Raw genomic sequence first — 23,100 nt, 5'->3', positions numbered from 1 at the left:
ATTTTGTTCCAACCTAAATGCCTGTTATCTGTATTACACACAGAAAAATAATGTTGGTAAAAATAAGAGTTTTTCACTCTTAGCAAAAAACAACCAACGCATACTCTTAGTTTGAAAATAAAACTTTTATTTTGATAACAATTCTTCATTAGCTTAAAAGGAAAACTTTTATTTTGATTATTATTATTGATTAATTTAAAAAAATTTACTTTCAACCTAAAAGTAGGCGTTGGTTGTTTTTTGCTAAGAGCGGAACACTCTTACTTCTACCAATATTTTTTTCTGTGTGTAGCACTAAACAAGAGAAAAAAATTATTGAATATTAATATCAAATCAAATATGTAAAATAGTAAAATGTGACATGAGTATTTCGTAGACCCAAATCGTATCGTTTAGTTTCTGGTAGTTTTGTAAGTATTCATGGTTAATTTACTTGGAAATTCAACTATTTACTATGTATTTTCTACCAAACAGTATGGTTATTACTACCATGTATTTCTTTTCAGTGTGGGCATTTTGAACCGGGATATACTGGCGTTCGTGGCGAATGGAATATATGCGTGAAAACGTCAACACAGTCTGTCAAACCAGAACTGTCAGTCGGTGAAAACTCAGGCAAGGTCCGTAAGCGAAAACGATTTTATCCGCTGTTTTAATTATTATAAAGGGAGTTAAATAAATCATTCAGGTATGTTTCAAAAAAGTTCGAAATGGCACTGTTAAATAGAAGCAAACCGTCAATCTAAACTAGCAGATATTCGCAATGAAAAGGCTTTTCTCGCAATTTCGCTGACGTTGCAAAACCTCTGATGCTGAAGAGTGTAGTTTCCATTTTCTTTAAATTGCTGCGTATGTTCAAGTTTTATTTGTAATTGATGATAGGGATTCCTGTGTGATCTGATATGTTCTCAGCGTACGTCCTAAACCGGTCTCTAACTGGATTTTACATATTCGCTATTCTTATCTTTAATATCGGCTAATCTGACAGTTATAGTAATGTAAACAAACCTGAATGTTTTTTTTTTTGAGAAAATGATAAGATTATAGTGTATTTTGTTGGCACTTTTTAGCTTAAAGTATCCATTTTTTTGTCTGAGCCAAAGCAGTTGCATCGTGCAACTCCTCAAAGAAACATACATATTCAATCGGCATAACACGCTATCTTCGTGACTGGTACACTTTCTATTCTCCCACACACTGAAAGATACTTTCTCATCAATTCACAGAGTACAGAAACTGCTGCAGCGATTGTTTTGTCGAACAACCGCAACCGACCTGGTGTTCGTTTTTACCAAGGCAATGGATTTGCTGATTTCTGAAGCTCCAGCACTTACCCATTATTATGCCGCAGTATAAGAGTCAACTGGCTGCGCTGATTAAAGGACGTGGACAGGCCGGTTTCAGCGAGTATGAAGTGTTGAAAATATTTTGCGACGTATGTGAATCATTGGCCCAGTTGCACTGTTGCCAAGCGCCGGTCATCTATCGCGATTTGAAGGTGGAAAATGTGGTCCAGAATGATATGGGACGGTTTATATTGGCTGAGTCGGAAACGGCCACGACACGATTCCTAAATCCCATGGCACATGGCAAGAAAATTGTAGAGGAAGAAGTTCAGAAGTACACTTCGTCGTCCTATCGAGCGCCAGAAATGGTTGACTTGAATTCTGGTCACAGCATAACTACTAAAGTTGATATTTGGGCACTAGGATGCATGCTGTACAGGCTCTGCTTCGGGGTGATGCCATTCGGTGAGAGCTCCAAAGCGATTCTACACTGTCAGTATACAATTCCAGAAAATAGTAAATATTCACCGGAGCTGTGTCAGTTAATTCGTTTTCTGTTGGAACCTGATCCCGAAAAACGTCCGAGCATCTATCAAGTATGCGAGTTTGCCTTCAAAACTGCCGGTAAAGATAACCCATTAAGAGTAACACTTGATCGACAAAAATCGCAACCGACAACGGTTTCCAGCAACATTTCTGATCAGTCTGACCGGAGGCTGCAGTACCAGACCATCACGGCAACTATGAGCGGTACTAGCGTCGCCCCAAGATCCAGACCAAAGGCACAACAAACCAATACAGGGTCTGGTTTTCAGCTTGGACCCTTAAACGCATCACCGAAGAATGTCGTTTCTCCAACTTTAGGCATAGAAGCAGTTACTGCAGGAAATGGGCTCGAGAAAAATAATTTTGTCGCTAACTTCAGTGGAAACTTTCCTACGTCAAAGCTGGGTTCTAAAAGTCCGGCGGCCGGAATGGTCAGAGAACAAATGCAGCCCATGGGTAGCGGTGAGCAGCAGCGCAATTCAAACGATTTGAGTTACCGGTAAGTTTAGTCTATCATTGGTATTTGTCATTATATTGTAACCAATTTCGAAAAGTTCTCCTAGAAAGCTCATTTTTGTTTGAGTCTAAATAGTTCACAACTACGTTGATTCTTTTAATCGTAACAGAAATATCTACTTGGCAGGTTTTACCAAACGGACTCCAAACATCTGTTTGTTCCATCAATGGACGCAACTGGCTCGAAGGAAAAATCTACCGCCGCCTCTCCAGCATCGTTACTGCTATCACCTTTCGAACCCGAACAACCTTCATCGTCCTCTTCTTCGACGCGCCCTAGGCCAACAACACTAATGCCATCAACAGTTGTACATCCATCCAAATCATCTCTTCTGCAACAGCAACACGTCCTGAGTAACTCTAACAGCGAAAAATCACTCGTTTCTCCCGTCTCTGGATCGACCTGGAATCCATTCGGAGATCCTTCTTCATTCAGTCCTAATTCAACGCTCACCGAAGATCAATTATTCGGTGCCGAGTTCGATAAGCTCCGCCTTGAAGGCGGTAGTCAAACGTCGATCGTAACATCCCCAGAAGAGATGAAATCTGAACGAGGCGCTACGACGGTACCAGCTGTGTGGCTTCTGCAACCACAACATCAGCGGTTCTCGCTTCCGATCTTATCTCAGGCCGCCTCCACTGGTGCCTTAGCTTCGTCTACCATGCCGAATCATGAAGTTGTGCCCGAAGAGGATCCGTTCGGGTCAGCACCATTCACGCTGCCAAAGAGATTGAAAGACAAAGCAGGTCGCTCGTCCAAACTGACCTCAAAGCTAAGTGAAGTGATCTCCAGTGCTGCAGCTGGCAGTGGCAATCTCTGGAGACACTCTACCGGTGGGGGTAAGGAAAGTTTAATTTCAACATCGGTTGAACATACGGGAGTGCCATGCGAGAATGGCAGCGGGCCAAACGGGGAACTAGAAGGGGTTGATAAATCGGCACTGTTGGGGATCAAGCTGGACGATTTGATTAGTGGTGGCGAAAAGGGATCGCCCAATTTTATAAAGTTGCCGCTCGATGATAGGAACAAGTACGAGAAGTTAAACTCAAACGATGTGACGTCCGATGATAGTGATTCGGAGTTCTATCCGGATTCGGTAGGTGGAGTAAAGAAGCAAAGTTTCAAACAGTTTGTCGAGAGTAATATACCAGAGAAGTTGCAAGCGGTGTATCATAAGGTGGATAAGGGACAGATAAAAAACGTACAGATAGTGAAAAAGTTGCGTGGTAAGGTTGTGACTAAGGATGACGCTAAGAAGAGTCACCAGAGGACGGGTAGGTCTAAAGGAAAACTCGACAAAGGATCGATAGATGAGCGGAAAGAGAAGGGTGGAGAATCTGACGATTCTATTGGATCGGCTAGTGATTTGAGGGCGAACGATGATTTTGTGGAGGGAGAAGAGATTGATGGAGTCAAGGCGACTACTGGCAAACCGGTGAAAAGATTCAACCGCCTTACTTGTGGAGAAGGAAGCGTAGATGATTGTATTAGTGAAAGTATTAAAACGTGCGGATCAAGTGCCTATCATGCCGAATGTGAGAGTGTGACAACAAACGAAGATGACACCAGTCGAATAGTAACAAGAGTACGGGTCAAAAAACGTGAACATGATTCCAAGCATAGCGTTATTGATGAGGACGACTCAGGCGAAGAGGACATGGTTCAAGGCGACAAACCACTGCTTCTCGACGACGAGCTTGACTATGAGTCTGCTCCCGAAAACAACTCTAGCAGCGAGGAAGTACTGATGGATCCTTTTACGCCAGAATCTCTTCCGGACGAATCTGAAAAGCAGACCGAAGAGGATGAAATCGACCTGGATCCATTCGCGATGGCTCCGTTTCGCAAGCCAGCTGTTCCAAAGCGTAACAGTATTAAGTACGTTCCAAACGTTCATCCAATTCCCGAGGCTTGTCCGGCTATTCCTGTTCCTTCATTACCAACTGCCGCCAGCGATTTCTTTACATCTACACCTGTTAAACCGACGCATAATCGATCACAGCCTGAAGTAGAGCTTTTTGGAAAGTCACCGATTTCTAATATTCAACCTGTAACAGTCGTACCAGAAATCACACCTCAGTGTGAAAAATCTCCCAAACCCCGTACTGACATCTTTGGCCTAGAACCGTTCCCTCCACTTATTATTTCACAACCGGTATCGGTCCCAAAGCCGATCCCAGAAAGTGTATCAATTCCAACGGTGACCGTAGAACCGGGATCCGTCGCGTTAACACACATCATTCCAAATACAATGGCAGCCGTTCCCGTTGTTAAACAGGAACCGCTACCGACTGTGGTTCACCACCAGCATCAAAGTTCTCAACTGAATGCCCGATTAAGCTACATTAACTTCAGCCAAGTCTCGGCACAGGGAGGCGGCAGCATTTTGCCGGACAACAACTATGTCAATTTTGATCCCGACGATGATGATGTAAGGAAACTGAAATCGGATGACTATGACGATAGTAGTGATGCGGTTGTGAAGAGTTCCTCCAAAGCTGGTGGTTTTCTCAGTAAGAAAGAGAAGGTTAAATATAATTCCCTTAAAGATAAAACCTCAGTCAATAAGGATGATTCAATAAGTATCTCAACGGGGGCCACTACCACCGGGAATCACGTGCTGGTGATCCCAGCCAAATTAAGCCAAAAAGTTAAAGTAAACGTCGGTGGTTACAAAAAAGTGTCGCTCAAAAGCAGCAAAAAAGATAAATCCAATGGCAGCGGGCTGGAAAAGTACGAAGCCCCAATCGGTAAGCCGCAGTCGTCCAAGGTGAGCAAAAAGATGGGTTTCAGCAACATGAGCTTCGAAGATTTCCCCTCAGATGAGCTAGTCGAGGAGCAACTTTCGCCATGCGCCCGTCAAACAGGCACCGGAAGTAAATTGATGAAAATCGCCCCCTTCGAAGTAGTGCGAAACGAAAAAATGTTACTGGAAGCGGAGAAGAAGTTTGGGTCGCTGAAGCGGCGCAGTAATCCGTTCTCCTGATTATACGCTGAATCTCAGAAACGAAAGAAATAAGCTGAGTGCAGGTAGGTGTGGAGGGTGTATGCTAGTCAATCTAGAGCTATATATTGGTGAAATGCGGCAATTTACTATTTCATTTTTGATGCACTCATCAGTTGTGTTTTTTATGGTTCTAAGCAAACAAAGAGTTGGTACTACATTTCGTCATGGAAATTGAGGACGATTTCGTACTCGATACTGAGCATATGTTTGTTGTCTGTTCAGAGCCGTAGCGTGACCTTTTGTCGCCCTTTTGCAATTTCTCAATTTGGCGCCTCTTCATTCAGGTGTAAAGGTTTAAAGAATTTGGACATGTGAATACAACACAACATACATTGTGTAACATTCGACTGATACAAATTCAAGTTTCAGCTCTATAACACAAAGCTCTTTCGTGAATTTTGAGGGTCAAAGTAATGTCACAATTCAGTCGGATATTTCCTCATTTATAGATAATCACATAAAAAGTTTTGCTGACTTGACAAGACAGTTTCAGTTAAAATTCGTTGGGAATGTCATCCCACATGTTGGCATCACTATCCTTTGACATATCTTTAAATTTATTATATTTCCAGCCATTTCTGTCTCAGCCTATATATATATTTGGCCTGAAAGTTATGCGCTTGGCGCACTATTTTGCATCCTCGAACAAACCGACCAAGTAGGCATCGTTGGCTTCTCGGGGCATCATTATGACTAAGCTTTGTAAGCGTAGCTCGACTTTGCAGTCCTGTACAATCTCACGAACCAGACGCTGGAACGATAGCCTACATATTAGTTGCCCTTTAGTTTGGGCGAAATTCTTGCAGGGTGACAGTTCCGATGAGTCACCAGTAGCTGGGGCACTTTTTCGGACCGTCGTCATTGCCAACTGCTTTCCTTCGGTGGACTGGCTACTAGCTAGTACTTGAACGTTGCCCTTTAGTTAGGGCGAAATACTGACATGGCGACAGTTCCTGTAGCTGGGGCACTTTTTCGGCCTTCGTCATTGCCAACTGCTTTCCTCCGGTGGACTGGCTGCTTGCTAGTACTTGAACGAATACGAATGATGAGAAAAACCGACCGACAGATATTTATATAATCGCGCTAATATGCACTACTATCGCTTTATCGCTCGTTCTCGTGCCGTGCATGAGCCTTTCCTTTCCGTCCGGCTTCTAATGGCCTAACCAAAGGAATATGCCGTCTTTCCCCACCAACTGCTCTCGTCAAGCAACCCAATGCGAATAATCATAGGAACAAACATGTAGTGGACCTATATATAAACTTTTTATTATTTTATTGTTCGGTTGGTCCACCATTGTGACGGCTCTGTGCGGGAAAATTTTCAGTTTTCCGAGTCGTTTACGAAAGATTTTTCAAAACACATTTTTTTGTTATTAGTGCATGTTATACATACTTCAAATTTTAATACAGCATAGAGGAACATATTTTCAACAAATTGGCCTAAAAATCAAATCATTCTGTTAAGTATGATAAAAGTTATTAACGTTCAAAATCTGACGCGGCGCCGCAGCCGATATTTTGAAACGGGACCCCTATATTGAAAGCTTAAATGTATTCTACATTAAAAGATGTTTGCTGACTAGCTCCGCCTAGTGGGTGATATCTAATTTTATCATTACATTATCAAACAGCCCTTGTCGTCCTCAGAAACTTTACAGAAAACATCATTTTCCTAAATTATTAAACTTTCGTGACAAAACATCACCTAACATGTACTGGAAGTAGTATTCTCCCTAGCGCCGCCTAGTGGCTGAATTCTGAAATTATCTATTCGCCTTCGGACAACACTCGACCCGCTGATGAATATTACGTTTGTTCCAGTACACGGAAGTCACTCCGGAGTAAACAGGAGCAAAAAATCTTTGCTCCTTTTTACTCCGGTTTGCTACCAGAAGAAGAAAAAAGAGAAGAAGAGAGTACAGGAACGATTTTCTCCGGAGTACTTCCAGTTTCTCCTGGTACTGAAACAGACCTATTTCCGAAGACACCACACTTTTAACTTATCATGATCTCGAGATATAGAATTTGAAAAATAGTACATGCTCACTTTAATTTGATTTTCCCATAATTGCGTAACCCTTGACCTCCTCTACACACTTAATCTTGTTCTACCGAATTCCAGCTTTTTCGCTGCTTTTACGGAGTTTTACACAGCCTAGCACTCAGCTAACAAAGCTTTTACCAAGATCTCAGTAGAAGTGACGTTTGTTTTGAATAAACTCGGTAAATATATCGCTGAAAATCAGTAAATTAACGACAATTTGCTGAGCTATTAGTTCGAAAATTTTACCGACTGTCCAGCTGTGCGGAAATTACCGAACTGAATTGAGTGTGTAGAGCATTGCCGAAAACACCATCTTTCTAAGTTATTAGACATTTGAGATGTATCATATTCTATAATGTACTTTTAGGAGGTACGCTCATTAGAGCCTCATAGTGAGAGTATCCCAAACTAATCTATCACCATCTGGTAGTCTGATTTCTCGAGCAACTTCACTGAAGACAGTGATTTTTAACAACCTCCTTCCCCGTCGTAGCATTTCGTCACACACCTCTAAATACCCCCTGGAAAATTCGTAGCTTGACGGTAACCCTTCCCCCTTGTCCTCACAAAAAATAAAAAAAGAGATGTTAGATGAAACGGGTAAGATTGTCGTGACATCAGGTCAACCCCAAAGGCCTTAGTACAAAGGTACGCAAATATTGTGCAGTTTGAAACCAGAAAAAGTCTACTTATCGAGCAAAATTCGAATCCAGCTTTGCTGCACAGGTATTAGAGACGGATTCAAGGGGACGGGCATAGCGTAGTTGGTAAATCGATTGCCTTGTACGCAGCTCACCTGGGTTCGATTCCCAACCCACACGTTAGGGTTAGAGATTTTTCCATAAGAGATTTCTCTAACCCGGAAAGAGGCGAATGACCCTAAGGTTAAAACCTCTATAATCAAAATAAAAAAGACGGATTCCAATTGTGCTCGATAGGTAGATTTTTTTACTTCACTCTTTGCGCAACTGTTCTCTATCAACGGTGGTTAACCCCTATTCCCCTTTAAAAAAGCTACGTAGCCTCTTACCCCGAGATGCATTATAGTATAGGTGTTCACATTCGTCATGTTTGAGTGTGTTGGTTTGTTGCTAGTGAAATTAATCATGGCGGCCCAGGACCGCGAAGCAAATAATCAACAAACCGACCAATCGAAACGAAGCTTGTAAGCACGTGGTAAAAATAAGTATGGCGTCCGGGATCGCAAAAGAGCAAATGTTTACATCACTAACTAATCAGAATGAAGTATGGGACCACGTGCTTCTGTTTTCTTCTTCATTTCTTCTTGTTTGACAGCTGATGCACACATAGAAAAAAATGTGTACACCTGTATACACCTCGCTCTTACCCCCCTGCCGTCACACATCATCAGAAAATACAAAACTTCTCCCTCCTCCACATAATGCTACGTCATTTATGAATGATCCCTAAACATTATCGTTATTGAAGCACAATATGCAGATTGTAATTAAATCAAAACAAACACCAATCAATATTCTCTGTTACACCAAGTTTAAAGTTTAGGAAACGTGTCACGGGATTTCGCACGGAATTTGGTCAGGGGAAAATCTAAAGCTCTGCCACTCTAAAGAAATACCAACAATATCAAAATAGCGCCGAATTTTAAACCTTAACGTTTTTTTCGTTTTGACAACAAATTCGGAATCAGTTTCGCGTACGGCGTATTTTGCTATCCTGAATGAGCAAAGCATGTTTGTCAAACTTCTCCATCAACGAGTTTGAAAAACTTTTCCATCAACAAGTTTGACAAACTGCTCCTTCAACAAGTTTGACAAACTGCAGCGTTACGCTGTTTGAAGTTTTGACAAACTGGTCAGTACACTGTTTGACAAATCGACAAATAATCGGCTTGACAAACACGAATAAAAAGTTTGGCAAACTATGTTTGATAAAATATTTGAAGAGCCAGTACACAGCAGTTCCAATTTATTTCACGAATGATATCAAATATTTGACGTTATGACAAACAGTGTACTGGTAGCTTTACCGAAAAATATTAGATACATATTTTTTTATTTCGTCATTAGGGTGTCACTTTCCACGTTAGACTGGTTCAAAAAATCGTGATTTTTCAAAAGTTGATTTTTTTAAATTCATAACTTTTGAACCACTGAACCGACTTTCATTGGTTATAGGTCAAATGAAGGGTATTTAAGTGTAGTTTCAAGAAAAAAGTATTAACTTTAAGAAATATTGAGTTTTGTATGAGCAAAATACGCATTAAATGGATTTTCTTGATTTTCAGTGCGAGGGGCCTTGAATACTCCATACTTTTATATTTTTATTTGAAAGATCATTCAATTCTACACAACATCTCCAAACATATTTTTGAACCAGATCTAGAGGTTTCGGAGATATATTTTTTTGAAAACAAAAAAACGTACTCTTTAAGTCTTCATTTTGCGCACGGCCTCTAGGCCCGGGCATAAATAAAATTTCCTGAAAAGCTCCCGATTTCCCGTTTAAAAACATTGATTGAACTCACTCGGACCATATTTGAGCTTCTTTCGGATCGAAGATAATCCGCTAAGTATTCTAAAGATTTTTAAAGAACTGACGCTGACATATTCAACGACAGCGACAGATATCCCGAAAGTTCGGCCAGATAAGTTCAGAATTGTGATATTCTGTCTAAAACAAGCAAAAAGCGTTAGTGGTGACAAGGCTTGTATGAAGGACTACCGCATCTACATGCCCACTCACAAAGTTAAGATCTACGGTGGGGTCACCGATTCGAAATTGTGCGTAGATCTACTGAAGCACGGGGTTGGCTGTTTCAAGGTCTCTTTGCTTCAATAAGCGAACGTCTTTGAATAGGAATCGCACTGGATGGGACAAAATTGTGTGTCTCTTCAAACTCGTATCGGGTGACATTATATACCATTACTCCTTCTTCGACAAGAATCATCTGCCTGTTTAACTGTTTGTACCGAGAATCATGAGGATGACTCTTGCATTGAAAATGCTAAAAATAGATATTCCTATTGTGGGGAGAGTCCATATGTTCTTTTTGCATGTCCCGTGTACAAGCAGCACCCTAGGAATCTAAATCCCTTTAAAGTTGCCCTAAGCACTTTTGGAGAAAAAACATAACTGAAATCAGCTGGCACTATTAAACGCGTTCTTCACGTCGATCATTCCCACGGTACAGTAGCGATTCCTCCTTCTTTTTTGATTCGATGCTTTCTCTGCGCTCGCGATGACCATGGCGTCCACCGTCGATATCCGTTTCCGGAACCCGAACTGCCTCTACGCTAGTCTGTTCTCACTTTCAGCGTAGTTCGTTTGCCGGGTGGCTCGTGCTTCGGGAAAAAATGCTTTCCACTATAATCTTAATTGTATAAGCGTACATTTCGACAGGCGTCGTTGGACCCTTGGTCCTGGCCAACACGACACGAATAAACATTGCCCCAGGGGTAACAGTCTACTTCCCTGCACAGCTCCTTGTGGTAGGCTCCGCACTATCATGTTGCAAAGCGACCGAGGCCGCCCGGAATGCCACCTTATGCTCTTCTTTGGCTGCCTCAGATTTTCCTCTCTGAACGCGTCTTCTGAGCTTTGTAAAATGAAAGATGTATCCAAATCTAGTCTCAAAATCGCCCTATATCATAAACGGTTCTTAGAAGGAGGTAAAAAGAGGTGCACTCCCCTTAATGACGTTGGCCGTCGTCATCGTATGATCCCGGGGATTGCTTGAGGGTTTCCTCTTCGTTGTACCCTGCGACGCTGTTTTATCTTATTTTCCTCCTAGTCGACCTGGTGGTACTCATGCGGTTGGCTGAAGTAGGCGAGGTGCACTTAATTGGTTCGGCCAAATTGTTTGGCCACGCGCCGACTTTTTTCTTCCGTTACCTTTGCTTAGCAAACTAGCACCATAAACCCGAGAACCGATTCGCGCGATTCCGTCCGTATACACGCACAAAAATCTAAGAAAATCCCGACCGAACTTTCTCCCGAGGCAATATCCAACCCCCTTTTTTCATTACTTTTCTCGAACCGGTTCTTCTTATAGTGGCAGATGTGTGCAAATGAAACTCGTCCGGGCCAAATCATGAGTTTTCCACACCGCAAAATGCTATCGTGAGCGAATTCTGTCAGCTTTTCACCACTATCTCACCAACCTTTCAAAAGGGAGCTGCCTCTTCCACACGCAGCGCTTTTCTTTTATTTCCTGAGAAAACTTGCTTTTTCGCTGGGGGAAATTTGCGGCCGATTCCTTGGCCGTTACCCAAACCCGATGGCACTTGTTTGACCACAACTTCCGGCCCAGGTCTTTCTACTGCACCACTAAATGACCGAACCGGACCGAAAGAAAACGGGCGAACGACACAAAAGGCCGATTCTGTTCGCTCAAACGCGCGGAACCGATCGGCGCACCTTTTCAGATGACGGCCATCCTCTTTCTTTGACTTTTTCACGTTTTTCCTTTCTCCCTTCTGACGATTTTACCTACGTCCGGTCTTTGTTGCCAGACAAATTTTTGCTTATCAAGCGAATGTTTCTAATCGCACACCTTCTTCTGTCAGGTGTGCCGTTTACGCTTATCACAATTACCTCAATGAACTATAATTTATTTTTTAACTTAATTCAATATGCATATTATCTTAACCATTATGTACAAACATAACAGCTTTTAGGCAGACAACACGTAGGATGCTGAGTCTTTCGTTCCATCAATACGCCAGACGCCGGCAGTTTCTCGGCTCCATTTTCATCTACATTGTTACATCACATGCCCTCGCTATTGCTTCCGACAGCTCATCAGCATTCGGTATTAGAGTGAGGCTGCCCGCACGAAGTGCTTCCACCAAAGGTCCTTGTCGAAGCCCTTTATTCTCCACTTTCGCTCTAGTCCTTACTCTTCCCGCTACAATACAATCCCGCCAACCAATCACCATTGGTGGATCGCTTGGTGCTCGCTATGTGTGTGTTGCTCACTAACTCTCCAACTCATGTCGTACATCAGCGAAGGACTGCAGAATGTTATGTCAATGATGGATTCCCGACCCTCTTTACGGAATGTGCTAGCGGAACCTTTGTTGAACGGTCTTACATCCAGCTTCGCCAGGGCTTTCAACAAACTGTTGCCTCTTGCGTTAGTCAGCCTGCTGCCCAAGGGTTTAGTAACGAACTCGCGATAAGTGAAGCTCTTGAAAGAAGGATCCTTCTTCAGTTCGAAGATCATCTCGCCTGTCAGAGTGAGCCTCGTTTTAACAACATTGGCTCCCAGCTCTGGGTCCTCTCTCACTTTCTTGAGAAGAGCGGTGTCTTATCATTCCCTTCGATAATCAGTGCTTTCCCCTTGTACCTCTCCCGAGGAGGCCTGCGTTTCTCTTTCTTCTCTTGTACCTTCTTCTTTTCTTCCTTTTGTTTCCGTTCCTTCCGCTTCACCTGCTGGCTTCCCGCGATCCACCAGTCACGGTCAATCACAACGTTTCTCTTGTCGCTGGTGTCCTCCAACACGCTCTTCTACTCCTTCCTCCGAGCGAGTATTGTAGTGATTTCTTGGTGGCACCTCAGTTTCTGCCACCGCATGTTCTGCGGCTTCCATCAGAGCTCTTTCGGTCGAATCAGCTCTCACCAAGAGCACATTCTACTCGCGTTCAACAACTATTACGGCGGATTTAATACTTGTCACTAGCTGCTTCGTCTTAGTGTGCACGTTGTGCTTGTCCTTCGCGAATTCATAGAGCTCGTTAAACTTTTTATTCACCTCCGGCAAGTCATTCTGGGTGGTGTCGCTACCTGATCTCAGTGTGAACTATCGATTCAGTAATCCCATCTGCTGTGAGTTTCTTCGTGGCTCATTCTGTGGCTGCTGGTACTCGCTGTGGTTACCGGTGATCTTTGCAGCTTACCACTCCTTGCAAACGCAATCGCAGCCTCCTTTGCTCCGCGTGTCTCCAATCACTTTTTTGTATGTCTCCATGCTAGTGGGTCCCAACTCCAGGCCACTATCTCCACTCGTAGTCTACGTAGTCGCCTCTTGTGATCCCATGGTAATCTACGCAAGCAGAGAGCCCATGCTAGGGTTGACACTATCCTTCATCCTTCCTTGTTTAAAGCCGGATCGGCGTAAAATTTGAGGTTCGTCCATCCGGTTTGGCTAGGGTACTTTTATAGATTTCTAAAATCAAAGGATGTGGCACAGACTCGCTTCGTTGGAGCTGAGTTCGGAATTATGGCATTATTGGGAGGTTTAGCAGAGCCCAATGCTACCTCAACTCCACCATATCCTAGCAAATCTCAACTTGCAGTAGGTCCGGGGGGAGGTCATTAAGTCTCCGAGCTCCTGCTGCCCATTTGTATATATGCATAGCTTTTTATTTTTTATTTTGTTTTGCTTTATTTGGTGGTAAAGCTTTTACACCGACTCAGTACACGTTCAGTAGTTACCGATTTCGTCCATCGTGTACCAGAGTGAGGGACTCTGAAAAGAAAAGATAACTCTGAACCCAACTCCTCCAAACTCCAAAAAGGAATTCGACATTTACCTGATCCCCCCGGATTCCATTTAAAAAGACAATTTCGAGAGGGAGGAGAGGAGCTGTGCTCATGCATTTAGCTTGATTCCAGGTCTAGCTGGTCGTGCTAGTTCGCTGATCTCATAACCGCCATATCATCCCTGCATGGCAATATATTTTACATGCGCTTCTCTCTGCGTTGACCAGTTGGATGCTTTGGGCGATGCAGCGATTCCAGTTGGAGGATGGCTTCCGGTTCACTGGTGGCTCGGCGACCCTATACTGGTGGTTTGCCGGATTCGGTGCCACTCGGCGTAATCCTTGGCGGTGGTGCTAGCCTACCTCCGCGGAGAGTACTCTGACGGGCGCGTAATCTTTCTTCGATGAAGTCCGGCAGAGTGCCGAGGTCTGTCCAGGCATTCGGGGTGGAGGATTACGCTCGGTTCACTGGTGCCCCGACGATTCGCTACGGACTACTCGGAATAGTCCCCGGCGGTGGATCTTTCCTACTTCGATGAAGAGTTCCCCGGCAGTGGAAGATCTTCCGAAACCGATTCAACCCGGGCAGATGCCGAGGTCTGTCCTGAAATTCTAGGTGGAGGGCGACTTCCTGTTCACAGGCGCCCCGACAACCATTTGCAGGTGCTACTCCACGATCTACTCGAACTAGTCCCCGGTGGTAAGCCTAGCCTACTCCGATGGAGAAATTTCCTGACGTCGAAAGTTCGCTCGGAACCGTTATATCGATGCTGGTCGATTAGATACCGAGGTCAGTCCTACGATTCCGGTGGGAGGATGACTTTTGATTCTCAGGTGCTCCGTCGACCTATCGTCGACAATGTGTGTTCTCAGTCTAGTCCCGGCGGTGGATCTAGCCTACTCCGGTTGCGCCCACTGGTCTACTTTATCTCCCTTCAACAGATTGACTTGTCTAGTACCAAGGTCGGTTCGGCGATTCCGATTGATTAAGGTATCAGCTTGGGCTCATTTACGGACTTCGCTCGTGCTTCGATCTTTATAACAATCGCTAGCTAGTTGCCTTCACGATGACAGCCAACGTTTCAGGCGGGTTTCAGCCTTTCGTTGCACGGGATTGCAGCTGTTGTAGATATTCGGGGTATCAGCGAGACCAAATTGTTTTTAACCCTTTCTGGGTCAATTCAAGCTGTTATTTGGAGACTACTTGAGATCAGCTTTTGGAACAGTTTGAACATTACACCTGGCGTAAGGACCTCGAGAACGAAGGAATCGTCCGGTAATGAAGTCAATAGGCGAGAATTGAGGCACATCTCTATCTGCGCCAGCAGTACGAGCATGTCCGCGTACGCAACGTTCATGTTGCGGATTGCCTTCAGCAGCACTGATCTCACTGCGGCGGTTCTGATTCCAGACTCATCGACCTTCAGCATGCGGTAGATGCGGTTCAGTGCATTCGAAGCACCTTTGAAAACGGTAGCGTTGTCAAAGTGTAACTCTACCAACTTTAATCTGCGGGTCAACGATCTCGTTGTGAACTGTCTGAGAGAAGCAGACGAAAATAGTCACGTATACATTCGTTGGACCACGGGTACGGACAGCAGACTTCAAGTAGAACGATCCGCAATAGTCGATTCCGCAGATGGGAAACGGTCGGGTCGGTCTGCTCTACTCTGTTGGACTAGTGTGGGCTTGCTACGGAAACAAGGGTGGTAACGCCCACAATCTACAATTTATGACTTGAAGGAGTTGAGGGCCTGCTTCAATCGAAAAAATAGCCAACAGAACAGCCAGCGGATGCTTGGCAGAAACGACATTAAGAGTGCCTTCGGTATCAACGAACAGGTCAACCACTTCAGTGTGGAAGATCTTGCGACAACTCCGCCACTAGCGAGATCGGAAATCATCTCAGCGAAGATGATGACAAGGCGAAAGTTCAACGTGTTGTAGCTCTTGTGCAGTAAGCGGCTGCATTGGGTGCGGATTAACGCTCGGAATGGACAGTGGCTTCTACTTCTCCTTGTCTGAACGACGTTGCGTGGTTCGTTCGCGAAACACATGCAGGTAGCGCTGAACGAAAGCTGCCACTCGGTGCAGCTTTGGGTAGCGAGCGAAAACATCGCTGCAGGAACACAGTTGTGTCATGGTAATGGCGGACTAGCGGTATCCTGCGTCCTTCAACGGACACTTCAGGAGATTCTTTTGCGGACAACGTCGAATTTGATCAAGATTTCGGGGACTTTGATAGCCACGGTATAACAGTCCACCATCGTGTGCGGGTGAGTATGTCGGTAGGGCTCAATTCGCGGGAGAAGAGTTGTCAACTCCAGGAACATGCTTCCAGGCGTTCGAAACCGGGTGATAGGTATATGCGCGAGATCCGGTTTGCGACGAATATCTACCAACGACTCGGGCTACCGGGAAGCTTTTGGAGAACAGTTGCGAAATCCGCCCAGAAATGTACTGTTGTAAGTAGCTTCAACATTGAGTTCAGCTGCATATACAACTGCGTCGACAAATGCGCGGCGCAGAGCTTCGGTCTGGTGATTGTGTGGTGAGTGGAAAGCGGAGCTATCTTAGATTTAGACGGAAACAACTGGATCGAAACTGTGCCGTTCGCTTCGCTTCTAACGTAACACCACGTCCGCGTCATCCGGAGAATTCGATGCCCATTTATTAAGCGGTAATCCAGCGGAAGCTAGCATTGCTAATGTCTCACGGCACCAATTTAATTGTGGATTCTACGTCCGGCGCCCCAGAAACAAAATCGCCGACCTAAAAGTTTTCCACAAGTGGCCCACTCGCGACTGGATGTGACTGCCTGGTACTTTGCTGCAAAGTACGCGCAGCTATGTACGAAGCGCTCGCTGTTCTGTACATTGCTGTCTGCAGTTCATACCTAGCGATAGATTCGGCAGGGTCTGTATGCCAAAGAATTCGATAAAACGGCTGATCATGAGGATGGAGAAATACTTGCCGCTAATGTCCACATCCAGAGCTTTGTGATGTGTTCGAAATTTCATCACGATGGAGAGCACATCTTGCTGAACTACGAATCCGACCAAAGGCGTGGTTCATCGAATATCCTGCCGCCGTCTTGCAGGAGGCTTCGAGCACGACCCTAACCTTCGTCGTGGTGCTCGACTCCTTGAATACGGGATGATGTGTGAGATAACAGTGAGCCTTCACGTTATCTACAGGCTCGTTTGACTGTATTGGGGTACAACCCTTCACAGCGAAATTCGGGAGAGTGGGACCAGTGGAAATCGTTTCTAACTCTCAAAACTTCTGAAGTGCGGCTTCCAAATCTCCGTTGGTAATGGAGAGATTGCAGATCCGGGGAATACACCAGAATGAACCAGAGACCACCTACCCGAATGGCGATTCAATCACCCACGGAAGGCCGCTAGCGAGCGAGATCTTCCTACCAGTGGGAAGTTCCCAGAAGGCCTCACTTCTGATGACGAGGTCAATCCTTCCTGGAACATGAAACTGTGGATCTGCTAATTCAACGTGCAGAAATTTCCACGCCGACGTATCAACCGGCATGGTCGGCAGCTCTATGGATGGCTGCTTCATAATGAGAAATTCGAGTTGCGTGGAGAATGGCTGAGTTCTCGATTTAATAGAGGTGATGGAATTTTTCCACCTTTGCGGTGAGAGACCGATTCCTGCGATCGAAATGTCGATGACTGTGAAGAACCTTTACTAACTGATCAGAGATGGCGTTGGACATCGATGCCGAGATGAGTTGAGCTCGACCCTTGTAACGATAATCAACAACGTTGAGAACAACTGTTTCCAGTAGCACCATGCTACGTGCGGTTTGGACTGCCATGCTGACTTGCGATGGAGCAGAACCCGAACGAAACGAAAGCAGCTGTTGAGCCAGTGGAGTTTGTGTTGATGATCCCGTATGGCAGGATTCGACGACACCCTGGATGGAGGGGAATCGTGTAACAAGGAATAATGCCTTTCGTGGTACGGACGACACATAAATTTCCATACACATTTCTTGGCTGGGTGACCGAAGCTCCAACACAACCGTTTTTTGCGAAACCAGCTATCGGTACTGGCGGGCATCCTTTCCTAGGAACATTAGAGAGTTACGAAGCGAATGGCTGTCTGAATTGGCCATGATGAATCTTGGTTGGACGTAGCAGCTCGTTAGTTGCAAACCTCATCTTCGTGCCCTTACAACCCTGGGGGTCGACCAACTTCGGAGGTGCCGGTTGTTGTATATCTGATCCAACGGAATTGCTCGCACGTGGATTGGTCCAACTTGTACGACAGCATGTTCGCCAGCGGTGTATTCCAAAGCTCCACAGGTTCATCAAATTTTGCTAATGCCCATATATAGCGCTGGGAATCGTCGATCAGACTAAAGGCAGCTCAGTAGACTTCTGCTTGCCCGCAGCTGACGTTTGAGAAAACGGCGATTGTCGTACCTCTTGCGTAGGGCGTATGATGTTGACGCAGAGTTGTCGGCTTCGATGTCACCTGATTCAAATGGTTTCCTTGCGTCTCTGTCAAGCGAAGCTTGACGACCGATGGAATGGCTGAATGCCCAATCAAGTGAAGTGTCCTGAAATCTCAACCAATGTGAGAAATCGCCATCAAATCTCGGTAGGTCAATTTTTTGAAAACGGTGGAATCCTAACAAGAAAGATTGCTGATTTGCCGTCATGAATGTGTTCAACAGTGAGTTGTTCGCTTTTACGGGAACCTTGGAGAGTAGAAAGCACTTCGCAGTGTAGTATCGCTGCTAAAAATCGACAGGTTTCGCCAGTTGTGATGCCAGATATTCCTCCTTGTCCAATCTCGCCATTGCATCATGTGCCTCCATAAACTGCGCATAAGCTCTATCCAGCGACTGTATACGAGTGCTCAACTGACAAGCATCACGTGCAGGATCGAACCGGTGGATGAACTTCACCAATGCATCACGAATCGCCAGCAATTCATTGCGCTGGACTAGCCGGTCTCCCAATACTTTCTCCTCTTTGCGCGGCATCACAACTCACTACGAATGGGTACGGCAACTAAATCGATAGCGAAATACTTCCAGACGCGAACAAACCGACTTACTTTACCGTTCAGACTAGAGCCTTGTTGTCTCTTGCTGTATGCAGAAGCCTCCTCCACTCCACTCGGTCCATCGCTGCTTGTCGCCAGCCTCGCAGTCTTCGAAGGGTCCGATGGTCGTCCTCTATCCGGTCGATCCACCGTGCTCGCTGTGCGCCCCGTCTTCTTGTTCCTGTAGGGTCGCCCTAAAGAACCATCTTCACCGGGTCGTCGTCCGACAGTTTTCCATCTGAACGCCACCATAGATGGTACGCAACACCTTTCGTTCGAAAACTCCAAGGGCGCGTTGGTCTTCCACAAGCACAGTTCAGGTCTCGTGGCCGTAGAGGACCACCGGTCTAATTAGTGTCTTGCAGATAATCAACTTCGTGCGGCAGCGAATTTCGTTCGACCGGAGCGTCCTCCGGAGTCCAAAGTAGGTACGATTTCCCGACAAGATCCGTCTCTGAATTTCTCTGCTGGTATCATTGTCGGCGGTTACCACTGAGCCCAAATACACGAATTCGTCGACCATCTCGATTGCGTCACCGTCAATCCGAACTCGGGATGGGAGGTCCACATTGTCGTCTCTAGAACCTCTTCTTCTCATGTATTTTGTCTTCGAAACGTTGATGACAAGTCCAATCCTACTGGCTTCAGCTTTCAGTCTGATGTATGTTTCCGACATCGTCTCAAAGTTCCGTGCCATTATGTCAATGTCGTCGGCGAAGCCAAGAAGCTGGACGGACTTCCTTAAGATCGTGCCGGTCGTATCTATCCCCGCTCTCCTTATTACACCTTCTAACGCAACGTTGAACAGCAGGCACGATAGACCATTACCTTGCCATAACCAACTTCGAAATTCAAAGGGACTCGAGAGTGTCCCTGATGCTCGAGCAACGCACATCACCCGATCCATCGTCGCTTTGACTAATCGTGTTAGCTTATCCGGAAAACCGTACTCGTGTATTATCTGCCATAGCTGATCTCGATCTATTGTGTCATAAGCCGATTTGAATTCGCTGAACAAATGATGTGTGGGCACGTTGTATTCGCGACACTTCTGCCAAATCGCGAATATTTGGTGCGTGGTAGCGCGGGAACCCATGAATCCCGCTTGGTAGTGCCCCAAGAACTCCCTTGCAAATGGTGACGATCGGCGGCGAACATTTCTAAGCAAATCTGAACAGATCGAGGAGAGAGCTGAAGTCGGCTCTCCACTGTTAGTTGTATGGTTAATTCTAGATGGTTGATCTTTTGAGTCTGTATGCTGTCTGTCGCACAGCATTCCGATGAGAAACGTAAGTGAATCCCAACACGCTTATAAGCCAGCAACTGCCAGCCGAATCCATATATAATAATGGGGAGCGAATCGAGGCAGGTCTTTCAAAAAATGGTCATTTGAGTATTACGAAGAATTGATATCTGAAAATACGAACTTGCAATTATTTACGGAACGTAGAGTTGAATTCAGAACGGCAGACACGGTGACGTCGTATTGAGTCTAATTCCCGATCAACTTTATTTTTATGCTAAGGGTTTGACGTCAATACATATACATTCGCACTCCCAGTTCAGTTATTGTCGCAGACTGGTTGATATTACCCAATCGACGCCCATTCTATGAATCAGATATCATAAATTGACTCACGTGGAGACATGAGATGGGAAACCTATGTGACGAGCTTGATCATTTCCTATAATTTATGGACCAAAAGCATCACACGGTTTAAATTATATTTCTCAGAGTTAATGTGTATGTTAAATTGATCACGTTGATAAAGAAATACCAACAAATCATCTCTGTAATTAGTTAAATGAGTTTCTGGGTTAATGCAGTTTTCTGCGATTCATCATATATAGCTCTAGTATCTACGAAAACACACACCTGTCACACGAAAGAAAAGCACACAAGTTATCAGCTAAGAAATCCCAAAATCGTAAAGACCCGAGAGCTACACACACTATTTATTAATTTTCGTTTGTTTCAGGCTACACAAGTATCTCAGATACCTTTTAAAAGTGGTATATACTAAAATGATTTGTTATTTACTGGTTATGTAAAAGTGCTAGAAATTAGCCCTTGAGCATCTATAGATTTTAAGATATAACGTAGAAATAAGTGCTAATTATGTTTTGGTTATGTATTGTGTATATTACAGCAGCAGCTATTTGGAAGTGTTGAAAGGCAGCGATACAGTGAGACTAATCGTAACGATTAAAGCATCATGTATAGTATAAGTTGATAGCACTATAATTCAGGAGAAATACCCGATCATCAAAATGTCTTGAGTTCTACCAAAGTTATAGTTGGTGAGTGTTATGCCTGTGGAAGTTTTTTGCATATTTAGGATTGCAGTGATGTCCAAAAACCAGTACAAGAGTCGTTGACTCAGCGTATATGACTATTGCAGGAATAGTACAATGATAGATTCAAAATTTGTGTTCTAGCCCACACATCTGTTATTTGTAGTAGGTGCAACAATCCTTCTGTATGTTGCAGCCACACGATTCCTGCTGGTTAGTACTCGAACCATATCTCAATCATGCATTTATATTGAATTTATCATGAGGATCAAGTCTAGGATGCTACCAATTGTTTAATCTTATTGGAGCTGAAAAATTGTTATTTACTTTATTGTTATTAAGCCAGGTCAAAGGAGTTAGGTTTTTTTTTCATCACGAAATACTTAACCTCAACTGGATGTTGCACCGTAAAATATTTTGTTTTCATCACGAAATAATTCAGAGCCTTTTCTTTTTAACCGGAATAGAAAGGTCAATATCTCTTTAAAAGACGTTCATTTTCCTACAAGAACCGTAGCCTCGCTGAACCGTCCATTAAACTCGTCTGTCTTTTTGAAAATACCTTTGCGACGACTACGATATCTCAGAAACCTTCGAATCAACTTTACGCCAAAGAATCTAACTCCTAGCATAAAGAACAGACGTCCATCTTGAGCGTTGTAGTTGTGGTGTGAGATATTACCACCAGGTCACATGGTTATATCTCTGAACTAACCAGATATTCCTTTAAATGTTTACACAATTATAGTTTTATTAATTTATTTGTTCGGTCCCGGATGTCTGGTCTCTGTGACGTAGTTTGACGAGTGAATGTTTTACCACGTGTTCTATCGTATTTTACACTCCAATAGAAATACAGAGATTTTACGAAGCAGAACCTGTCCTTGCAATTTAACATTTCAGTCGTGCATTGGACCGCGTTATTGTAAACAACACTGGTGTTCTTCGTAGTTCGTTCTGGTTTTTGGGTGAACTTGATTATATACAACATTCATGTACACCATGTTGATAAACCTTGATGGTATACCATTTACGGAGATTGTTAAATTTTAATTTTTTGACCGATTCCCATCTATCATAAATGAGAGAACCTGACTGTAGTAGAGGATTAACAAATGTTGTTAAGACTCTTTCCTGGAATGAGTAATTGGACATCACTGGCGGGATTTAGACAAACAAAGGAGTAAACGCTTGTGAATCAAATATTGTAACATTAAACGGCAGTTTTAGAAAAACAAGCATGAAATTCGTATTCTTATGCAGCTATCTCAATGTATACAGTAATCGAAAAAGCAACAAAAATAAACATTCTATATATTTATATTCTATAAAACAGCACCGAATTATTTTCTTTTATCCCTAGTTACATGTTGTAAACGTTAAATATGTGTAACACCAAGATGACAAACCTAGTAAGTTTTTCGAAAGAACATCAGACTAAAAAGGCAAAAACTCTTTCATAACCATCGATAGAGAAAGTTTATGCACGTAACTGATCCTGTCGATGTTTTCGGCTACCATCAGTATAGGCAGAGTCCACAAAGAGGATACAGGTTACGTGTGTGAACTAAATTTGAATGTTTTAGGAGCAGATACTATTTGTATTTAACAATTTGTATTCAACAATTTACGTCCATCTGACAATGAGTCTTAATGAACTAAATTAAAAATAATTAACCTAAGGTGATAACAAACGATTTCTAAACTGTGTAGAACTAATGACGAAGTCGAAGTTGTTGGTAAAATCGTTGAAGCGACGGACCATTGCTAGTATCGGGCTGTTGGCAGCGTAGTCAGTGTTGCGCATTTCAGTCTGCAGCAGTGTTCGAGGACGAAGGACACGGGTTGGTGCGTAGAGGTTAATT

At 44.0% G+C, this 23,100-nt stretch overlaps 1 protein-coding gene across 2 annotated transcripts; it reads left to right on the top strand.

Annotated features, from left to right (window-relative positions):
* Positions 1-590: 590 nt before the first annotated feature.
* Positions 591-22,568, top strand: LOC131684005 (uncharacterized). 2 transcript variants are annotated; one of them, XM_058966463.1, is made up of 4 exons: positions 591-688; positions 1,227-2,331; positions 2,476-5,379; positions 21,091-22,568. In XM_058966463.1, the coding sequence occupies exons 2-3, from the start codon at positions 1,343-1,345 to the stop codon at positions 5,333-5,335; spliced, it is 3,849 nt and encodes a 1,282-aa protein (XP_058822446.1). In that variant the 5' UTR covers positions 591-688; positions 1,227-1,342; the 3' UTR covers positions 5,336-5,379; positions 21,091-22,568. The 2 variants fall into 2 exon arrangements, with proteins under 2 accessions (XP_058822446.1, XP_058822445.1); XM_058966462.1 differs by having other exon boundaries at positions 20,920-22,568.
* The last annotated feature ends 532 nt before the right edge of the window (positions 22,569-23,100 follow it).

Source organism: Topomyia yanbarensis, chromosome 2 (genome assembly GCF_030247195.1).
Source record: "Topomyia yanbarensis strain Yona2022 chromosome 2, ASM3024719v1, whole genome shotgun sequence".
Taxonomy (NCBI): Eukaryota; Metazoa; Arthropoda; class Insecta; order Diptera; family Culicidae; genus Topomyia; species Topomyia yanbarensis.
The sequence above is the reverse complement of the archived record's forward strand: the minus strand, read 5'-3'. Positions and strand labels throughout refer to the sequence as shown.